Raw genomic sequence first — 20250 nt, 5'->3', positions numbered from 1 at the left:
ATGGACAATTTCCTTGACAGATACCAAATACCAAAATTAAATCAGGACCAAATAGATCATCTAAACAGTCCCATAACCCCTAAAGAAATAGAAGGGGTCATAGAAAGTCTTCCAACCAAAAAAAAAAAGCACAGGACCAGATGGTTTCAGTGCAGAATTCTATCAGACCTTCAAAGAAGACCTAACACCAATACTCTTCAAACTATTCCACAAAATAGAAACAGAAGGAACCCTACTCAATTCCTTCTATGAAGCCAAAATTACGCTGATACCACAACCACACAAAGATCCAACAAAGAAAGAAAACTTCAGACCAATCTCCCTTATGAACATCGATGCAAAAATACTCAATAAAATTCTTGCCAACCGAATCCAAGAACACATCAAAACGATCATCCACCATGATCAAGTAGGCTTTATCCCGGGAATACAGGGTTGGTTCAATATACGGAAATCCATCAATACAATCCACTACATAAACAAACTCAAAGAAAAAAACCACATGGTCATTTCATTGGATGCAGAAAAAGCATTTGACAAAATTCAACATCCTTTCATGATTAAAATCTTGGAATTCATTGTTTTTTTTAATGGCTGAATAGTACTTCATTGTGTATATATACCACATTCTTTGTATCCAATCCTCTGTTGAGGGACATATGGGTTCTTTCCAGCTTCTGGCTATTTTAAATAGGGCTGCTATGAACATAGTGGAGCTTGTATCCTTATTACATGCTGTGGAATCCTCTGGGTATATGCCCAGGAGTGGTAAAGCAGGGTCCTCTAGAAGCATCATCCCCAGTTTTCTGAGGAACTGCCAGAACCAGACTGATTTCCAGAGTGGTTGTTCCAGCTTGCAGTCCCACCAGCAGTGGAGGAGTGTCCCTCTTTCTCCACATCCTCGCCAACACTTGATATCTCCTGAGTTTTTAATATTAGCCATTCTGGGTGGTGTGAGGTGAAATCTCAGGGTTGTTTTGATTTGCATTTCCCTAATATCTAATGATGTTGAACATTTATTAAGGTGCTCCTAATCCATTTGATATTCTTCAGGTGAAAATTCTTTGTTTAGCTCGGTACCGCGTTTTTTAATAAGGTCATTTTGTTTTCTGGGGTGTAACTTCTTGAGTTCTTTGTATATACTGGATATTATCCCTCTGTCAGATGTAGGGTTGGTGAAGATCTTTTCCCAATTTTTTGGTTGCCTATTTGTCCTTTTGACAGTGTCCTTTGCCTTACAAAAACTTTGTAATTTTACGAGATCCCATTTGTCTAGAATCTTTGAAAATGTTATTCATGCAAATGGATGTTGACACAGGCTGGGGACCAATGTTGCTCAAGAGAATATTGTCCTTGGGGCATTCATGTCATGGACATGGAAGAAATTATGGAACCCAGGGCTGGAGTGCATGGCCTTCATAACATGTTTTCTTACTAGTCTTGAAAAATACTGCAGACCTCATATCCAGATCCCGAGGCCAGAATAGTTCAGATGTATCTAGGGAGTATGACACAACCTTTGCATGAGGGAAATAGGGAGTATAATTGTGCCCTCCTCCACCCAGTCATTCACTGTCATAAAAGAGGCACATAGGTGTGTGTGTGTTATGTTTGTCTGCATGAGGAACTGTTTTCACCTCTGCTCAGTCTTAGATACTGGATGACATGAGGGAGCAGTGTGCTCTCATTGTGTCCTTATTGCTTCTGAAGATTTCTCACATCTTGTGCGGTTTGACAGACATCAGTTGCTTTTGGAGAATAAAGTACAATGCAGATGATGATGGAGATATGAGAACTGACTGTTACTTTTTTCTTTTCCTGTCTCGGGAATTTGTAGAGGAAGATTTTTATAACTCTCTCATTGATTTTAGGTAAATCATTACCTTCTCCACTTCCTGCCTAAATGTCATGAATAAGAAAACTGTTATGTTCTTTCCTCTGAAATTATAAACTACAGAAAATTTTCTCTCTTTAAAATCATTATTTTAATATTTTCAAATGCATTTCATTGTAGTGTGTATTTGTTATATTAGACGCCAGTTCACTGAGATATAAGGTAAGAGAGCCTGCCTCCTCATGAATCTCCTTATGTTGAGTGTTGTCATTGCACAGTGTCTGATCATCTGACATGAAAACAGAATCCACACCACTAGCAAGAGATTAGTATAAAGAGGCTGCATCACAGTATCTTCACGTTTCTGGAAAGGATTCCCTAATTGTATTTTTTTGAGTCACTGAGATGCAGTATCATATCATCTGCAAATAGAGATACTTTGACTTCATTCTTTCCATCATTTTTCTCCTTGATTTATTGTCTTATTTCTCTAGTTAAAACTTCAAGAAGTATGATGCATAAATATGATAGAAGTGAGAAGCATTGTCTTGTTCCTGATTTTACTGGAATTGCTTTGTGATTCCTTTTAACATGATGTTGGCTATAGGCTTAGTCTAATTTGGCTTTATTACTTTTTACATATGTCCCTTATTTCCATAATTGCTCTAAAACATTTATGAGAAAATGTGTTAAATTTTATAAAATAATTTTTAGCATGAGCTGATTATGGTTTTTTTAGTTTGTTTATATGGTGGATTGCATTGATGTATATTTGGGTCTTCAGAATAAAAATTTCCAATTTTCTCAGGAACTGCCAGACTGATTTTCAGACTGATTTTACTAGCTTGTAGTCCCACTAGCAATGGAGAGTATTCCTGTTTCTCCATATCCTTGCCAGCATCTGCTGTCACCTGAGTTTTTGAACTTAGCCATTCTGACTGGTATAGGGTGGAATCTCAAGGTTGTTTGGATTTGCATTACCCAGATGACTAAAGATGTTGAACATTTCTTTAGGTGCTTCTCAGTCATTTGGGATTCTTTAGCTGTGAATTCTCTGTTTAGCTCTGTACCCCATTTTTAAAAATTGGGTTACATGGTTCTCTGGAATCTAACTTCTTGAGTTCTTTGTTTATTTTGGATATTAGCCCTCTATCAGAAGTAGGATTGGTAGAGATCTTTTTCCAATCTGTGGCTTGCCATTTTGTCCTATTGACAGTGTCCTTTGCCTTACTGAATCGTTACATATTTATGAGGTCCTGTTTGTTGATTGTTGATCAGATTGTTGATTGGTGTTCTGTTCAGGAACTTTTCCCCTGTCCCATGTGCTGGAGGCTCTTCCTCCCTTTCTTTTTGATTAAATTTGGTGTATCTGTTTTTATGTGGAAGTCCTTGATCCACTTGGACTTGAGCTTTGTACAGGGTGATAAGAATGAATCAGTTTGCATTCTTCTACATTTTGATCGCCAGTTGAACTAACATCATTTCTTGAAAATGCTGTCTTTTTTTCCCCCACTGGATGGTTTTAGCACCTTTGTCAAAGAACAAGTGACCATAGGTGTGTGGGTTCATTTCTGGGTCTTAAATTCTATTTTCTTGATCTACCTGGTAGTCACTGTACAATCTCAAGGTTGTTTGGATTTGCATTACCAAGATGACTAAAGATGTTGGACATTTCTTTAGGTGCTTCTCAGCCATTTGGGATTCTTTAGCTGTGAATTATTTGTTTAGCTCTGTACCCCATTTTTAAAAATTGGCTTACATGGTTCTCTAGAATCTAACTTCTTGAGTTCTTTGTTTATTTTGGATATTAGCCAAAATAAACTATATAAAATAAATACTATGCAGTTTTTAATCACTATCTCTCTGTATTTCAGCTTGACATCAGGGATAGTGATTCCCCCAGAAGCTTTTTAATTGTTGAATTTAGTTTTCACTATCCTGGTTTCTTTTGTTATTCCAAGTGAATTTAAGAATTACTCTTTCTAACTCTATGAATTGGGTTGGAATTTTGATGGGAATTTCATTGAATCTTTCTATTAACTTTGACAAGATAGCCATTTTTTGCTGTATTATTCCTAATAACCCATCTTCTTTCCGTCTTCTGAGGTTTCTGTCATTTCTTTCTTCGGAGACGTGAAGTTATTGTTGTACAGACCTTTCTTTCACTTGTTTGGTAAGAGTCACACCAAGATACTTTGTATTGTTTGTGGCTATTGTGAAGGGTGTTGTTTCTCTAATTTTTTTCTCAGCACATTTACCCTTTGAGTATAGGAAGACTTCTGATTTGTTTGAGTTAATTTTATATTCAGCTACTTTGGTTCAGTTATTTATCAGCTTTCAGAGTTCTCTCGTGCAATTTTTTTTAGGACACTTCAGTAGACTATCATATCATCTGAGAATAGTGATATTTTGACTTCTTACTTTTAAATTTCTATCCCTTTGCTCCCCTTTTGTTGTCTAATTGCTCTAGATAGAACGTCAAGTTCTATACTATATTAAATGAATAGGGAAAGATGGCAGCTTGTCTAGTCTGGCTAAGGGGTTTATCTATCTTGTTGATTTTCTCAAAGAACCAGATCCTGGTTTAGTTGATTCTTTGCATAGTTCTTTTTGTTTCTATTTGATTGAATTCAGCCTGGAGTTTTCTTTTTTTTTTTTTTTTCTGCCATCTACTCCTTTTTTGTCCATTCGCCTCTTGTGCTACCAAGCTGTTAGTGTATGCTTTCTCCAATTTCTTTTTGGGGCATTCAAAACTATGAGTTTTCCTATTATCCCTGATTTCATTGTATCCCCTAGGTTTGGGTATGTTGTGTCTTTATTTTCCTTAAATTCTAAAATGTCTTAAGTTTCTTTGTTTATTTCTTCCTTGACCAAGTGATCATCCAGTACAGCGTTGTTCATCACCCATATGTATGTGAACTTTGTGCTGTTTTTGCTGCTTTGAAGTCCATTTTATTTCAATTTGTTTTATAGTGAGTTACAGTGATGGATTTGCATATATTGATCCACCCCACATCACTGAAATGAAGCCTATTTGATCATGGTAGATGATGTTATGTATGTGTTCTTGTATTTTGTTTGCAAATATTTTATCGAGTAATTTTGCATCAATATTGATAAGTGAGATTAGTCTGAAATTTTCTCTTTGTTGATTCTTTTTTTGTGCTTGTTTGTTAAGGTATCAGTGTGACCCTGGCCTCATAGAATGAATTTGAAAATTTTATCTCTGTTTCTATTTTGTGGAATCATTTGAGGAATATTTGCATTAGCACTTCTTTGAACATTTGGTAGAATTGTGGGCTAAAACTATCTGTTCCTGGGCTTTTCTTGGATGGGAGACTTTATTACTCATTCTGTTTCCTTAGGTGTTATAGGACAGTTTATATAGTTTACCTGATCTTGATTTAACTTTGTTAAGTAGTTTCTGTGTAGCAAATCACCCCTTTCATTTAGATTTTCCAATTTGGTGGAGTTCAAGCTTCAGAAGTAAGACCTAATGGGTTTTTTAATTTCCACACTTTCTGTTGTTATCTCTCCCTTTTCATTTTAATTTTCTTAATTTGGATACTATCTCTGTGCCTTTTATTTAGTTTTGCTAAGGGCTTATCTATTGTTTTAATTTTCTCAATGGACCCACTCTTCCTTTTGTTGATTCTTTGTATTGTTCTCTTTGTTCCTATTTGATTGATTTATGTCCTTTGATTACTTCCTGCTGCCTACAATTTTATCAAATTTAATTTTAAATTTATTGACATTTCAACTGTTATCCCCTTACCCCTGTTTCCCCTCCCAGAACCCCCCTATCCCATTCCCCCTTCCCCTGCTTCTGTAAGGGTTTTCATCTACCCACCCACCCATCCACTCCTGCCTCCCTGCCCTCTATTCACCTACACTGGAGCATCTATTGATCCTTCATAGAACCAAGGACCTCTCCTCCCAATGATGCCTGCAAGGCCATACACTGATACATATGCAGCCAGAGCCATGTGTGGCTTAGTCCCTGGGAGCTCTGGGGGGTCCGGTTGATTGACGCTATTGTTCTTCCTATGAGGTTCCTACAGTCCTTTCTCTAACTCCTCCCCTGGGGACCCCACCCTCAGGGAAATGGTTGGTTGTGAGCATCCAAGTCTGCATTTGTACAGCTCTGGCAGGGCCTCTCAGGGGCATCTGTGTCAGGCTTCTTTCAGAAAGCCTTTCTAGGATCCACAATAGTGTCAGTGTTTGGGACTGTGTCTGGGATGAAACCCCAGGTGGGGCAGTCTCTGGATGGCCTTTCCTTCAGTATCTGCTCTGTACTTTGTCCCCATATTGGCTCCTGTGAGTATTTTGTTCCCCTTTCTAAGAAGGACCAAAGTACCTACACTTTGGTCTTCTCTCTACTTGAGCTTCATGTGGTCTGTAAGTTGTATCTGGGTATTTGGAGTTTTGGGGCTAATATCTACTTATCAGTGAGTACCAAGTGTGTGATCAGTTCTGAACTATACACAACTGGTGCTGGGCTTTTTTGGTTAGGAGACTTTTAATTACTACTTTTCTTTATTTAGGGGTTATGGGACTGTTTAGATGGTTTCTCTGTTCCTGATTTAACTTTGGTATTTGGTATCTGTCTAGAAAATTACCCCTTTCATCCTGATTTGCCCGTTGTGTTGAGTATAGGCTTTTGAAGTAGGATCTGATGATTTTTTTTTTGGATTTCCTCAGTGTCTATTTTTTATATCTCTCTTTTGCTTTCTGATTTTATTTATTTGGATATTGTCTCTGTGCCCTCTGGTTAGTCTGGCTAGAGGTTTATCTATCTTGTTGATTTGCTCTCAGACCCAGCTCCTGGTTTTGTTGATTCTTTGTATAGTTGTTTTTGTTTCTACTTGGTTGATTATCTCCTGACATCTCCTCTGGGGTGCATTTGCTTCTATTTCTTCTCGGGCTTTCAGATGTGCTGTAAAGCTGCTAGTGTATGCTCTCTCCAGTTTCTTTTTGGAGGCACTCAGAACTATGAGTTTTCTTCTTAGCACTGCTTTCATTCTGTCCTATAAGTTTGTATGTTTTACCTTCATTTTGATTAAATTATAAAAAAGTCTTTAATTTCTTTTTTATTTCTCTCTTGACTAAGTTATCATTGAGTAGAGTATTGTTCAGCTTCCATGTGTATATGGGCTTTCTGTTGTTTTTGTTACTATTAACAACCAGCCTTAGTTAGTGGTGATTTGATAGTTTGAATGGGATTATTTCAATCTTCTTATATATGTTGAGGTCTGTTTTGTGACCAATTATTTAGTTCATTTTGTAGAAGGTACCAAAAGGTACTGAAAGAAGGTATATTCTATTATTTAGGATGAAATGTATAGATATTTGTTAAATCCAATTGGTTCATAATTTCTGTTAGTTTCACTGTGTCTCTGTTTAGTGTTTGTTTCCACGATCTGTCCTTTAATGAAAGTAGGGTGTGGAAATCTCCCACTATTATTGTTTGAGGTAAAATGTGTGCTTTGAACTTTAGTAAAGTTTCTTTTATGAATGTGGGTGCCCTTATATTTGGAGCATAGATGGTCAGAATTTTCCCTTGATGAATGGGTAGATTTTTCCTTTGATAGATATGAAGTGTCCTTCCTTATCTTTTTTTGATGACTTTTGGTTGAAATTCAATTTTATCTGATATTAGAATGGCTTCTCCAGCTTGTTTCGTGGGACCATTTGCCTGGAACATTGTTTTTTAGCCCTCTACTCTGAGCTAGTGATTGTGTTTGACACTGAGGTGCATTTTCTGAAAGCAGCAAAATGCTGGGTCCTGTTTAAGTATCCAGTCTGTTAGTCTATGCCTTTTTATTGGGGAAGTGAGTCCATTGATGTTAAGAGATAATAAGGAACAGTGATTGTTGCTTCCTGTTATTTTTGATGTTATTTTTAAGTTTGTGTTACTATCTCCTTTTGGGTTTGTTGAAAGAATCTTACTTTCTTACTTTTTCTAGGGTGTAGTTTCTCTCCTTGTATTTGTGTTTTTCATCTATTATCCTTGGTAGGGCTGGATTTGTGGAAAAGATATTGTGTAAATTTGATTTTGTCATGGAATATCTAGGCTTTATCATCTACGGTAATTGAGAGTTTTGCAGGTATAGTAGATTTCGTATGCATTTGTGTTCTCTGAAGTCTGTATGCAATCTGCCCAGCATCTTCTAGCTTTCATAGTCTCTGGTCAGAAGTCAGGTGTAATTCTGATAGGACTGCCTTTATATATTACTTGATATTTCCCCTTATTGATTTTAATATTCTTTCTGGTTTTTGTGCATATGGTACTTTTAATATTATGTTATGGGAGGACGTTCTTTCCTAGTACAATCCATTTGGAATTCTGTAGGCTTCTTTTATGTTCATGTGCATCTCTTTCTTTAGGTTAGGGAAGTTTTCTTCTATAATTTTGTTGAAGATATTTACTGGCCCTTCAAGTTGGGAATGGCTATTCTCTTCTATACCTATTAACCTTAGGTTTGATCTTCTCATTGTGTCCTGGATCTCCTGGATGTTTTGGGTTAGGAGCTTTTGGCATTTTGCATTTTCTTTGACTGCTTTGCCCATGTTTTCTATGGTATCTTCTGTGCCTGAGATTCTCTCTTCTCTCTCTTGTATTCTGTTGGTGATGCTTGTATTTCTTTATTGTTTCTATTTCCAATTTTAGATTGTGGATAGTTTTGTTCAATTCCTTTACCTGGTACATTTTGTTTTCCTTCAATTCTTTAAGGGATTTTTGTGATTCCTCTTTAAGAGCTTCTCTTTCTGTGACCCGTGTTCTCATGTATTTCTTTAAGGGTATAATTTATGTCCTTCTTAAAGTCCTCTATCAGCATCATGAGATGTGATTTTATTTATTTATTTTTCATTGGCTATTTTATTTATTTACATTTTAAATAAAAATTCCTTTCCTTGTTTCCCCACTGAAAGACCTCTATCCAATCCATCCTCCCAAGGCTCACCAACCCACCCACTTCTGCATCCCTGTCCTAGTATTCCCCTATATCAGATGTGATTTTAAATCAGAGTTTTGCTTTTCTGGTGTGTTGGGGTATCCAGGGATCACTGTGGTGTGAGAACTTGGTTCTGATGATGCTGAGTAGCCTTGGTTTCTATTCTGTAGGTACTTCTCCTTCCCTCTCTCCATCTGGTTATCTCTGGTGTTAGCTGTTCTTCTTGTCTCTGACTGTGGCTTGTCCCTCTTGCAAGCCTCTGTGTCAGTGCTCCTTGGAGACCAGATATCTCTGAGAGGAATTTGAGTATGAAGTGCTGTGGTACAGAGTCAGCTCTGGGGTTCAGAGAGAAACCAGAAGGATCCTGTCCTCAGCTGTTTCTTGGTACCTGTGTTCTGATGGCTCTGGGAGGATGCCTCTTGGGCCAGGAATTTGAAGAGAAGTGGTGGTCTTACCTGTGCTCGTTGGTGTGTCAGTTCTCCTGGGAGGCCAGGTGTTCCATGATTGTATTTGTGTGTTTAGTGCTGTGACACAGGATCAGCTCTGGGTGTAGGCAGAAACTGGAAGTCTCCTGTCCCAGGCTGCTCCTAGGTTCCTGTGTCCTGATGGTTCTTGGCGGGTCCCTCTGAGTAGCAGTGGTAGTTTTTCCTCAGTTCACAGACTTGTCTGCACTCCTTCTCTCCAGGGGATATTTGGGTATGGCCTTGTGTCAGAGGGTCAGCTCAGGGACTGATGAAAACCCCTGTCTACTCTTTCTTGGTGTGTTCACTTCTTTTTTCTAGAGATTTCAATTGTTCTATTAAATTGCTAGTATGAGAGCTGTCTAATTTCTTTGTGAAGGCATTTAGTGACCTTTTCTCTTAGCAGTGCTTTCATTTTTTCCCATAAGTTTGGGTATTTGTGCCTTAATTTTCATTGAATTTTTGAAACTCTTTCATTTAATTTTTCCTTGATAAATTTTTCAATGAGTATAAAGTTATTTAATTTCCATGAGTTTGTGTGCTTTCTGCTGTTTCTGTCCACCTTTAATTCATGGTGTTCTGATAAGATGCAAGGGTTTTTTTTTTTTTTTTTTTTTTGAACTTCTGGTATCTGCTGAGGCTTGATTTGTCATGGAGTTCTGTTCAGATTTGGTCTTCTAATAGTGTATTGTGATGCTAAATACTAGCTCCCAAGGCCTGGTTGTCCTACAGGAATGAGATAATCCTAAAGTAGACCCAAGGGATTCTAGGTAACCCTGCCTCCTAATTTAGACCTGACTGGTGAATAAGGATACTTATAGCAGAAGAGAGATAGGCCAGATTTGAGTTCCTGGGTTTGGGGGCATAAAGAGAGATCATGAGAAGAATAGCGAGAAGGTGTTGAGAGGACAATGTTACATGGCATGGGACTGAAATTGACCATGAGTGCCAGTCATTTGGATCTAAGATATGCCCAGATGGAACAGGATTATTGATGGGAAAGTAAATTCTAACAGTTTAGAGCATAGATATCCTCCCAGCTCTAGTGGTATAAACAGTTATTGTAAAACTAAAGGTGTGTGTCTTTCATCTGGGAACTGAATGTTCAAAGGCTGCATAGAACCCACCCCCCCAGCTTGATATTAAATATGAACTACAGCAAATTCCCAAAACATTGTGGGGGCAAGAACTCACATTTACACTTGAAGCTATTAAGCTATTAAGAACTCACATTTAACAAAATTGTTTTCAGATACTCCAATTAAAATGTGTGCTGTCTCTGTAAGACTAGGAAGATGGGGAGAAATAGTTCATTTGAAAGGTTGGGTTTTTCCTAAATCTTGTGAGGTGGTAAGGGAGAGTCCGGGAATATTATGTATGCTGGTTTCGTACACATGATTCCAGGAAGTGATTACTGGCGTTGAAGAGTAGACTAAAATACAGCTATGTCTCCAACCCCAAACCGATTGGCAAATGTCAGAACTCTTAAGCTTCAAATTGTCAGACTCAAAAGCCAGCCTGGGCTCTTCCATGGTGCTGCTATGTGTTGCTGTAGTCCTGCAAATGTGGAAAGCCCTAGCTGTGCAGTGAAGCAGGCAAAGTCCTTCTGCACAGAGAGCAGAGAGTGGGGCTTCATACACCCTGCAGTCAAAAGAATTATAGAGAATAACATGAATTAAGGTGTCAATGCTACCTTAAGCAGCTGGTTTCCTTGAACGTGGACTCCCATGTGGAAACTGGTGACAGTTCAGTCTAGCAAATGGCACATGGTTCAAGTCAAAAACCCTCAACAAATGAAAGACAATTTGAATGAAGTCAAATAAAGAGAAAAATATTAAATTAATTTATAGAAAGGGAACAGAGGATGTAGGATATTTATTTACATAGATTTTAATTTCCAAAAGATGAAAGAAATGGAAATTGATATAAATATTTTAAAGCATACATAGATAATAAATGTATACCTAAATAAATAAATAAATAAATAAATAAATAAATAAATAAATAAATAAGGAAATAAATCCAGGCCTTCGATCTGAATACTTGGGAGACAAAGGCAGGGACAGGTAGGTTCCTTGAGAGTTCGAGGCTTGCCTAACCTACAGAACAAATTCAAGTCAGTCTGCCCTATGCAAAGGAACTCTGTCTCAAAAAATAATATTAATTGTTTTATATTATCAAAATGAAGGTACTCATAAGTGAAATGATTATAATAGTATGGTGTACTCACTTTTAAACACGACAAAATAGCTCAGGACTAAAAAAATGGCCTGGGGGGGTGTTGGATTTAATCGATCCATACTTTTTGTGACATCAGATTGCTGAATTAAGGATATGCTGTTTGGAAGAGAGGCTCTATGTTTTTGTTAACAGGAAAGAAGAAAAAGGCTTTGGAATTTTTCCAAAGTAACAAAGATCAGATTTGATAAATGGAGATTCCCTATAGATCTCAGTTGCAGACAGGAGAATATTAAAAGGACCAAATGCACTAGTAATGTATAGTGCTAATAAACCCTCTTTTGAAACCACTCTGAAATATATATGTACCCAACCAGAACTTCAGCTAATATGGCCAATAAATGTTGTTGACTACAAAATTCTCATAACTAATTACAAATAGTCTTTTCATATGAATGGAGTTTTGAATACATGCAGTTTGAATATATGATCAAACTAATCTCTGAAGAAAAGACAGTTGTGATTCAAGTCACACTTTTTTATTTTTCTCTAGAATGAGAATTGAAAGAATAATATATAGCAAACTGGATGTCTTATGTTGTGTTCTAGTTCATGGATGGAATTCAGAGATCAAACAAGTACTTTATGAATTTTCATTAACTCAAAATATCTCATATAAGAGTCATCTATTTTGATGAATTCTGAAAATAATTTCAGCTTTAAAGATCTCTTCTTCTATGCCTTTATATTATGGCTGATAGAATTTAAGAAGAAATATTTAGGGGATATAGTGTAAATATTACTTCAATTGATTTGAATATTTCATGTCTGCAACATCTTCCATAATGCTACTGTGCTTTTTTTTTTTTTTTTTAGAATACCAACATGGAAATATGAGTTTATTCTTATACTGCTTTTTGCTACTGATGAGATTAACAGGAACCCCTACCTTTTACCCAACATGTCTTTGATATTTACCTTCCCTGTTGACATGTGTTTTGATAAATTGGAAATAATTGATGAAATAAATTTACCACAAAAAAATAAAAAAATTTCAAATTATGTGTGTAACTTGCCTGGATGTGACATAGGACTTACAGGACCATCATGGACTACATCTTTAAAATTGGAACTCTTTTCCAGTTCTCCAAAGGTGAGGCTCTCTGGGAAAAGAAGAGTTAACAGTTGGTCTGTGCCAATCCCAGGTTCCCACAGAGAACGAATTGGCAGCATGGGTCTGGATGTGCTTGTCTTTATATTCTAAAGTACTAAGGAATCAGATATTGACAGGACAGTAAAGTTTATATCATGAGAATGAATGAACTGGAAAAATAAGCAAAAGTTTTATTGAACATTCAGATAAATATTATATTCAGATAAATAATATAGAATCCAATAGGAATAATACAGAACATTTACAGGGTAAACTTATCGTCCTTTGTAGGAGTTCTGGAAGGTAAGTAACATAACTCATAGCTGAGAATGGACTTCCAGCCAATCATATTACTCACATTGGTTCCTCTGTTCTTCATCCTTCAGATTTTCTTTGGACCGTTTCATCCTATCCTGAGTGACAATGTCCGATTTCCCCATGTCTACCAGATAGCACACAAGGATACATGTTTACCTCATGCCATGGTCTCTTTAATGGTTTATTTTACATGGAACTGGATAGGGCTGCTCATTTTGGATAATGACCAGGGAACTCAGTTTCTCTTGGATTTAAGAAAAGAGATGCATAGAAATGGAGTCTGTTTAGCCTTTGTGAATGTGATCCCTGATAGCGTGCAGACATACATGACAAGGGCTGAAATATATGATACTCGAATCATAACATCTTCAGCAAAGGTTGTTATCATTTATGGTGAAATGAACTCTACCCTAGAAGCCAGCTTCAGAAGATGGGTATATTTAGGTGTACAGAGAATCTGGGTCACCACCTCACAATGGGATGTCATCACACGTAAAAGAGATTTCACCCTTGATGCCTTCCATGGCACTGTCACTTTTGCACAGCATCATGTTGAGATATCTAAATTTAGAAACTTTATGGAAACAATGAACACTTCTAAATACCCAGTAGATATTTCTCAAATGAGACAGAAGTGGAATTCTTTTAATTGTTCAGGTTCCAATACCAACTATAGCTCAATGAATCATTATTCTTTCAACACTTCATTGGAATGGTTATCCCAGCATAATTTTGATATGGTCCTGAGTGAAGAAGGTTACAATTTATACAATGCTGTGTATGCTGTGGCCCACACTTACCATGAAGCCATTCTTCAACAAGTAGAGTCTCAGGAAACAGAAGAATCCATTGGAATATTCTCTGGTTGTCAAAAGGTAAGGTATCTTACTTTCTATCATACTTAAATTATGTTATTTTTAAATGGCTCCAGAAATGCTGCTATAAATTTGGCAGAGGCTTCTCTCAATACCAGGATTTCTATAACTTAAAACTCCCTAATGTAAACTTTGGGGATAAATAGATTGAACAACATTAACATTCAATGTATGACAACATTTTTATATGAAGATTAGTTCCTTTTGTCAGAATATTTCTCAATATTTTGCCAAATTAGTTTAATATTTCAAATAGTAACTGGAATTTTTATCATAAAATCTTCAAGTGACAACTAGCATTTTTCTTAAGAAATAGAATTCACATTGGTAAAGGTCATGCATAATTATTTTATGAAATGTCAATTAATTATATGCACAATTATATGGACTTTGTTTTTATTAAACTTATTTTTATATCTGTGCTGTATTTACATGATTTTAAAACACCCTGTCTTCCTTTTAACAACTCCTAGAACCTCCACTCTTTCTGAATTTTATGGCTTCTGACTCTTTTCATGTAATTAATAAATGTTCACATCTCTGTCATTATGTTACTCAATAGTTCAAAAACATTTTTTCTGTCAATTTCTGTCATAAAATATATATAAAGTTGCTTTTTTTTTAACCTGTGAAATATCTTGTATTCCATTAGGTAGGACACCTTCAATACAGTTGCTTTCCTGTAATATATTATAAATTATTGGAATTCACAGTGTCACTTTGCCTTAGTGAGTTGGCATATGTAATCATCTAATGATGCATCTCATTTAGATTGCTTCATTGCTGAAGAAGAGGGTATTTACTAATCCTGTCGGAGAACTGGTGAACATGAATCTAAGAGAAAACCTGTGTGCAGAATATGAGATTTTCAACATTTGGAATTTCCCTCAAGGCTTTGGACTAAAGATGAAAATAGGAGGTTACTTCCCTTATTTCCCAAAGCATCAACAATTGCACATATCTGAAGACTTGAAGTGGGCCATGGGAGAAACACCGGTGTGTACACTGTAATTTTTATTCTTTTCTGCATGTTTGTTTTATAAAATTTTGTGGCACTGGGTAATGGGTTAGTGGTAGAGAACAACTTCATGTCTTGTGACAGAGTAAAGCACCCACATATGATCGTTTACAAATTGCTGTAAATCTAGCTATTGGAGATCTAGGGGCTCTGACTTCCTTGGATTACCTCAGGTGGCAAAAACATGTATAAAAACTTGAAAATACCATAAAGATGTTTAGCCTATTAAATTTTGTAGTAAGAATAGTAAGTATTCTTAACTATTGAACCATCTCTCTAGTGTCATAATATTTGCTTGCTTTGTCAGCTGTGGGGACCTTGAAGCAATGGCACCTCAGAGGCAATGAGCATGCCTGGAGTATTTTGAGTCAAACAGCTTGGCATGGGAAAGAACTGATTTTAAGACCAGTGCACACAATATTTAAGATGAATCTGGAGTGCCTTATGGTGGCACAAAGTAAAACCTGTAAAACACATTTAGCAAAATAACAGTAAGGGGATATAAAATGAAATAGTATACATATATGAATAAAACTGCATTTAACAATATATTATAAAATATAGCATATTATATATTTATATAATGGAAATATATAAAATATCTACAATATACTATAAATTATATTTATATACTATACAATTATATATAATATAAGCATTATTTATACTATATTAATATAAATTAGTTATATAATATATAATTAATAATATAATGCATATTAATATAATATATATTACAGCATATATATTCAGTTCTGTTTCCTTAGAGAACTCTTACTACACTATGTAATGAAATCTTTCAACTAGTTGCTAAGCATTCAATAAACTAGAATTGATTTAAGGAATAAAGTCTCTAAATAAAAAGTATACTCCTACACCCAGAGTCATTTTTCTTATCAGTATATAGCATTAGAAAAGATGCTATCAAACCACATAACCCTAAACTATTTTGACACTGATGGAGATATGGGTAACTATTTTTATATTCCCAACTATTCTTACATGGTTCTACGGACCACAGTAAACTCATATATTCTGCATAGGATTTGACTTTCTGTTTTCTTGTACACACTCTATTGCTCTTCTTATTAAGCAAGATTATTTGTAATTATATATCTGTCCTTATTTTACTCTTTTCATGGCAATCTCTGACCTCCCACCTGGTCCCCACCTCACAGTAGTGTTTGTCATTCCATTCTCCATCCCCTTCTTCTCTGAGAGGGTGGGTACCCCTTGGGTACCCCCCACACTCTGGTGCGTCCAGTTTCTGCACAGTTATGGGCATTCTTTTCCACTGAGGATAGATATGGCAGCCCTGTTGGGAATGGATTCCTCGGATAGGCAGCAGCTTTAGAGTCAGCCTTTGCTCCAGTTGTTGGCTTGTAGCCTACTATCAGAATGAGGATAGGAACCCCAATGGAAGAGTTAGGGGAAGGAATGAGGGAGATGAAGGAATTTGCAATGCCATAAACAACAGTATCAACCAACCAGACTCCTGAGAGCTCCCAGGGACTAAATCACCAACCAAAGAGTTCACATGGCGGAACCCATAGCTCCAGGTGCATATGTAGCAGAGGATGGCCTTCCGTGGCATCAGTGGGAGGGGAGGCCCTTGGTCCTGGGAAGGCTTGATGCCCCAGTTTAGGGGAATGCTACTTGAGTGAAGTGGGAGTGGCTGGGTGAGCACCCTCATAGAATTGGGGGGAGGGGGAATGGGATAGGGGATTTGTGGAGAGAAAACCAGGGAAAAGGATAACATTTGAAATGTAAATAAATAAAACATTAAAATATGCAAAAATAGTTTCAAAATATTAATATAATTATATAACATGCAGAAATATCACACAAAAATTGGTTCAATGTTTTCTTTATATTTTTATTATTTTATTGATTTACATTTCAAATGTTGCCCCCTTCCCGGTCCTTCCTCCATAAGCACACAACCGCATACCCCTTCCCATTCACCTCTAAGTGGGTGTTCCCCCACCAACTCCCACATATCCCTCTAGCATCTCTCTTTTCTGGGGCATCAAGCCTCCACAGGTCCAAGTACATCACAACCCACTGAGGACAGACAAGGCAGACTTCTGCTACATATGTAGTGGGGTCATAGACAAGTCCACATAGACTCTTTCATTGATGGCTTAGTTCCTGAGAGTTCTGAGGTGTCCAGTGATACTAATGTTCTTCCTATGAGGTTATAATCCCATTCTATTCCTTTAGTCGTTACCCTAACTCTTCCATTGACTCAGTACAATGGTTGGCTATAAGTTTCTACATCTGTCTTAATCAGGTGCTGGTCGACCCTTCCAGAGAACAGCCATGCCCAGCTCCTGTCTGCAAGCACATCATGGCATCAGCAATAGTGTTGGGGTTTGGTGCCTGCCCATGTAATGGACCCCACTTGGTCTGGTCTCTGGATGGTCTTTCATTCAGTATTTGCTTCATTTTTTTGTCCCTTCATTTCCTTTAGACAGGAACAGTTCTGAATTAAAAATTTTGAGCTAGGTGGGTGGCCCAATTCCTCAATTCTGGGCCTTGTCAATGTACTGGAGGTGGTATCTGCAGGTTCCATATTCCCATTGTTGTGAATTTTGGTTAATGTCATCTCCACTGGGTCCTGGGATCCTCTCACATCCCTGGTTGCTGGGACTTTCTAATTGATACCCCATCTCCCATCCCACACTCCTGTATAGTTCTATGATTCTCAGGACCCTCTGTACTTCTCTCCTGTCTGCATGTATACATGATTCTGCCCTCAATTTCACTTCTGCCTATCATACCTCTCCCACCAAGATCCCTCATCCCTCTACTTCCCATGATGATTTTGTTCCCCCTTCTAAGTTGAACTGAGGCATCCACACTTGAGCCTTCCTCCTTGTTAAGCTTCATATGGTCTGTGAATTGAATCCTGGAACATTTTGGCTAATATCCACTTATCAGTGAGTAAATACCATGTATGACATTTTGGGTCTAGGTTACCTCACTCAGGACGATATTTTCTAGTTTTATTCATTTGTTTTCAAAATTTGTGAAGTGTTCATTTTTGATAGCTGAGTAGTATTCCATTGTGTAAATATACCACATTTTCTGTATCAGTTCTTTGGTTGAAGGCCATCAGTGTTGTTTCCAGCTTCTAGTCATTATAAATAAAGATGCTACCGACATAGTTTAGTATGTGTCCTTGTGACATGGTGAAGCATCTTTTGGGTATATGCCCAGGAGTAGTATAACTGAGTCTTAAGGTAGTACTATTTTCAATTTTTTGGAGAACCTTGAGGTTAACGTCAATAATAGTTGCATTAGTTTGCAATCTCACTAGAAATGGAGGAGTTTTTCTCCTTCATATCGTTGCCAGCATCTTCCATTATCTGAGTTTTTAAACTTATTCATTCAGATTGTTGTAAGGGAGAATTTCCGTTTTGATTTGCATTTCCCCAATAACTTAGGATGTTGAGCACATCCTTATGTGCTTCTTGGCCATTAGAGATTCTCAGTTGAGAATTCTCTGTTTAGCTCTGTATCCCATGTTTTAATTAGGTTATTTGGTTTGTTGGTGTCTAACTTTTTGAGTTCTTTATATATTTACATTTTAGCCCTCTGTCTGGTTTAGAATTAGGGAAGATCTTTTCACAATCAGCAGACAGCCATTTTGTCCTACTGACAGTGTCATTTGCTTTACCAAAGCTTTTTTTCCATGAACTGCTATTAGTCAATTGTTGATCTTAGGTCTGAGCCATTGGTGTTCTGTTCTGGAAAAGTTCCTCTGTGCCAATGAATTTGAGGCTATTCCCATTATCTCTTCTGTTATATTCAGAACAGATATCTGGTTTTATGTGCATGTCCCTGTTGCACTGGAACTTGACCTTTGTACAAGGAAATAATTATAGATCAATTCTTCAGGTGAAAGTTCTTTGTTTAGCTCTGTACCCCACTTTTAATAGGGTTATTTGGCTCTCTGGAGTCTAACTTCTTGAGTTCTTTGTACTGGATATTAGACATCTATCACATGTAGGATTGGTAAAGATCTTTTCCCAATCATCTTTTGGTTGTTGTTTTGTGTTGATAGTGTCCTTTGCCTTACAGAAGCTTTGAAATTTTATGAGGTCCCATTTGTCAATTATTGATCTTACAGCATAAGCTATTGTTGTTCTAATCAGGAACTTTTCCCCTGTGCCCATGTACTCCAAACTCTTCCCCACGTTCTCTTCTATTAGATTCAGCATATCTAGCTTTATGTGGATGTCCTTGATCCACTTGGACGTGACCTTTTTACAGGTAGATAAGAATGGATAAATTTGCATCATTCTACATGTTGAGTGTTAGGTGAACCAGCACCATTTGTAGAAAATGCTGTCTTTTTTCCACTGGAGGGTTTTTGCTCCTTTGTCAAAGTTCAAGTGACCATAGGTATGTGGGTTCATTTCTGGGTCTTCAATTCTATTGCATTGATCGTCCTGCCTATCTCTGTACCAATACCATATACCATATAGCTTTTATCACTACTGCTTTGTAGTGGAGCTTGAGGTCAGGGATGGTGATTCTTCCAGAACTACTTTTAGTGTTGAGAATCATTTTTGGTATCCTTAGTTTTCTGTTATTCCAGATGAATTTAAGAGTTGCTCTTTCTAACTCTATGAAGAATTGAGTTGGAATTTTGATGGTTATTGCATTGAATCTGTAGATTGCTTTAGGCAAGATGGACATTTTTACTATATTAATCCTGCCAGTACATGAGCATGGGAGATATTAACATCTTCGAAGATCTTCAATTTCTTTCTTCAGAGAATTGAAGTTCTTGTCATACAGATCTTTCACTTGCTTGGTTAGAGTCACACCAAGATACTTTATATTATATGTGACTGTTATAAATGGTGTCATCTTTAATTTCTTTCTTAGCCTCTGTATCCTTTGAGTATAGGAAGGATACTGATTTGTTTGAGTTAATTTTATATCCAGCCACTTTGCTGAAGTTGTTTATCAGGTTTATGAGTTCTCTGGTGGAATTTTTGGGCTCATTTAGTTATACTATCCTATCATCTGCAAATAGTGATACTCTGACTTCTCCCTTTCCAATCTAAAATCCTTTGACTTCCTTTAGTTTTCTAATTGCTCTGGTTAGGAATTCGAGTACTATATTGAACAGGAAGGGAGAGAGTGGAAAGCCTTAACTTCCATTGATGTTGAGATATATTAATGATAAATGATTTTTAATTCCTCTTGATATTTATGGTGGTACTGTGTGTCTGTTATTCCTTTATTGTTGTTTTGCTACAAAATGATTAATTTTTTGTGTTTCTTTTGTGTAGTTACCTTTCTTGTGTTGGTATTTTCCTTTCATCATCCTGTGTTCAGTTGGGTTAATAGAAAGAGAATTGCCTACATTTGATTTTGTCAAGAATATCTTCATTTCTCCATCCATGGTGATTGAAAGTTTTACTTGGTATATTACACTGA

The 20250-nt window shown here is 36.8% G+C and overlaps 1 protein-coding gene across 1 annotated transcript in view; it reads left to right on the top strand.

The window, feature by feature from the left end:
* Nucleotides 1-1665: 1665 nt before the first annotated feature.
* The window catches only part of LOC127671249 (vomeronasal type-2 receptor 116-like), a gene marked incomplete at its 3' end in the record, with an annotated part of 32195 nt that continues 13610 nt past the window's right edge, over nucleotides 1666-20250 (top strand). Inside the window, exons 1-4 of the mRNA XM_052165985.1 lie at nucleotides 1666-1871; nucleotides 12306-12582; nucleotides 12969-13775; nucleotides 14547-14771. Coding sequence (XP_052021945.1) covers nucleotides 1666-1871; nucleotides 12306-12582; nucleotides 12969-13775; nucleotides 14547-14771 — 1515 coding nt within the window. The remainder of the gene's footprint in view (nucleotides 1872-12305; nucleotides 12583-12968; nucleotides 13776-14546; nucleotides 14772-20250) is intronic.

This window comes from Apodemus sylvaticus, chromosome 20 (genome assembly GCF_947179515.1).
Source record: "Apodemus sylvaticus chromosome 20, mApoSyl1.1, whole genome shotgun sequence".
Classification (NCBI taxonomy): Eukaryota; Metazoa; Chordata; class Mammalia; order Rodentia; family Muridae; genus Apodemus; species Apodemus sylvaticus.
This window is presented reverse-complemented; position numbering and strand designations above follow the sequence as displayed.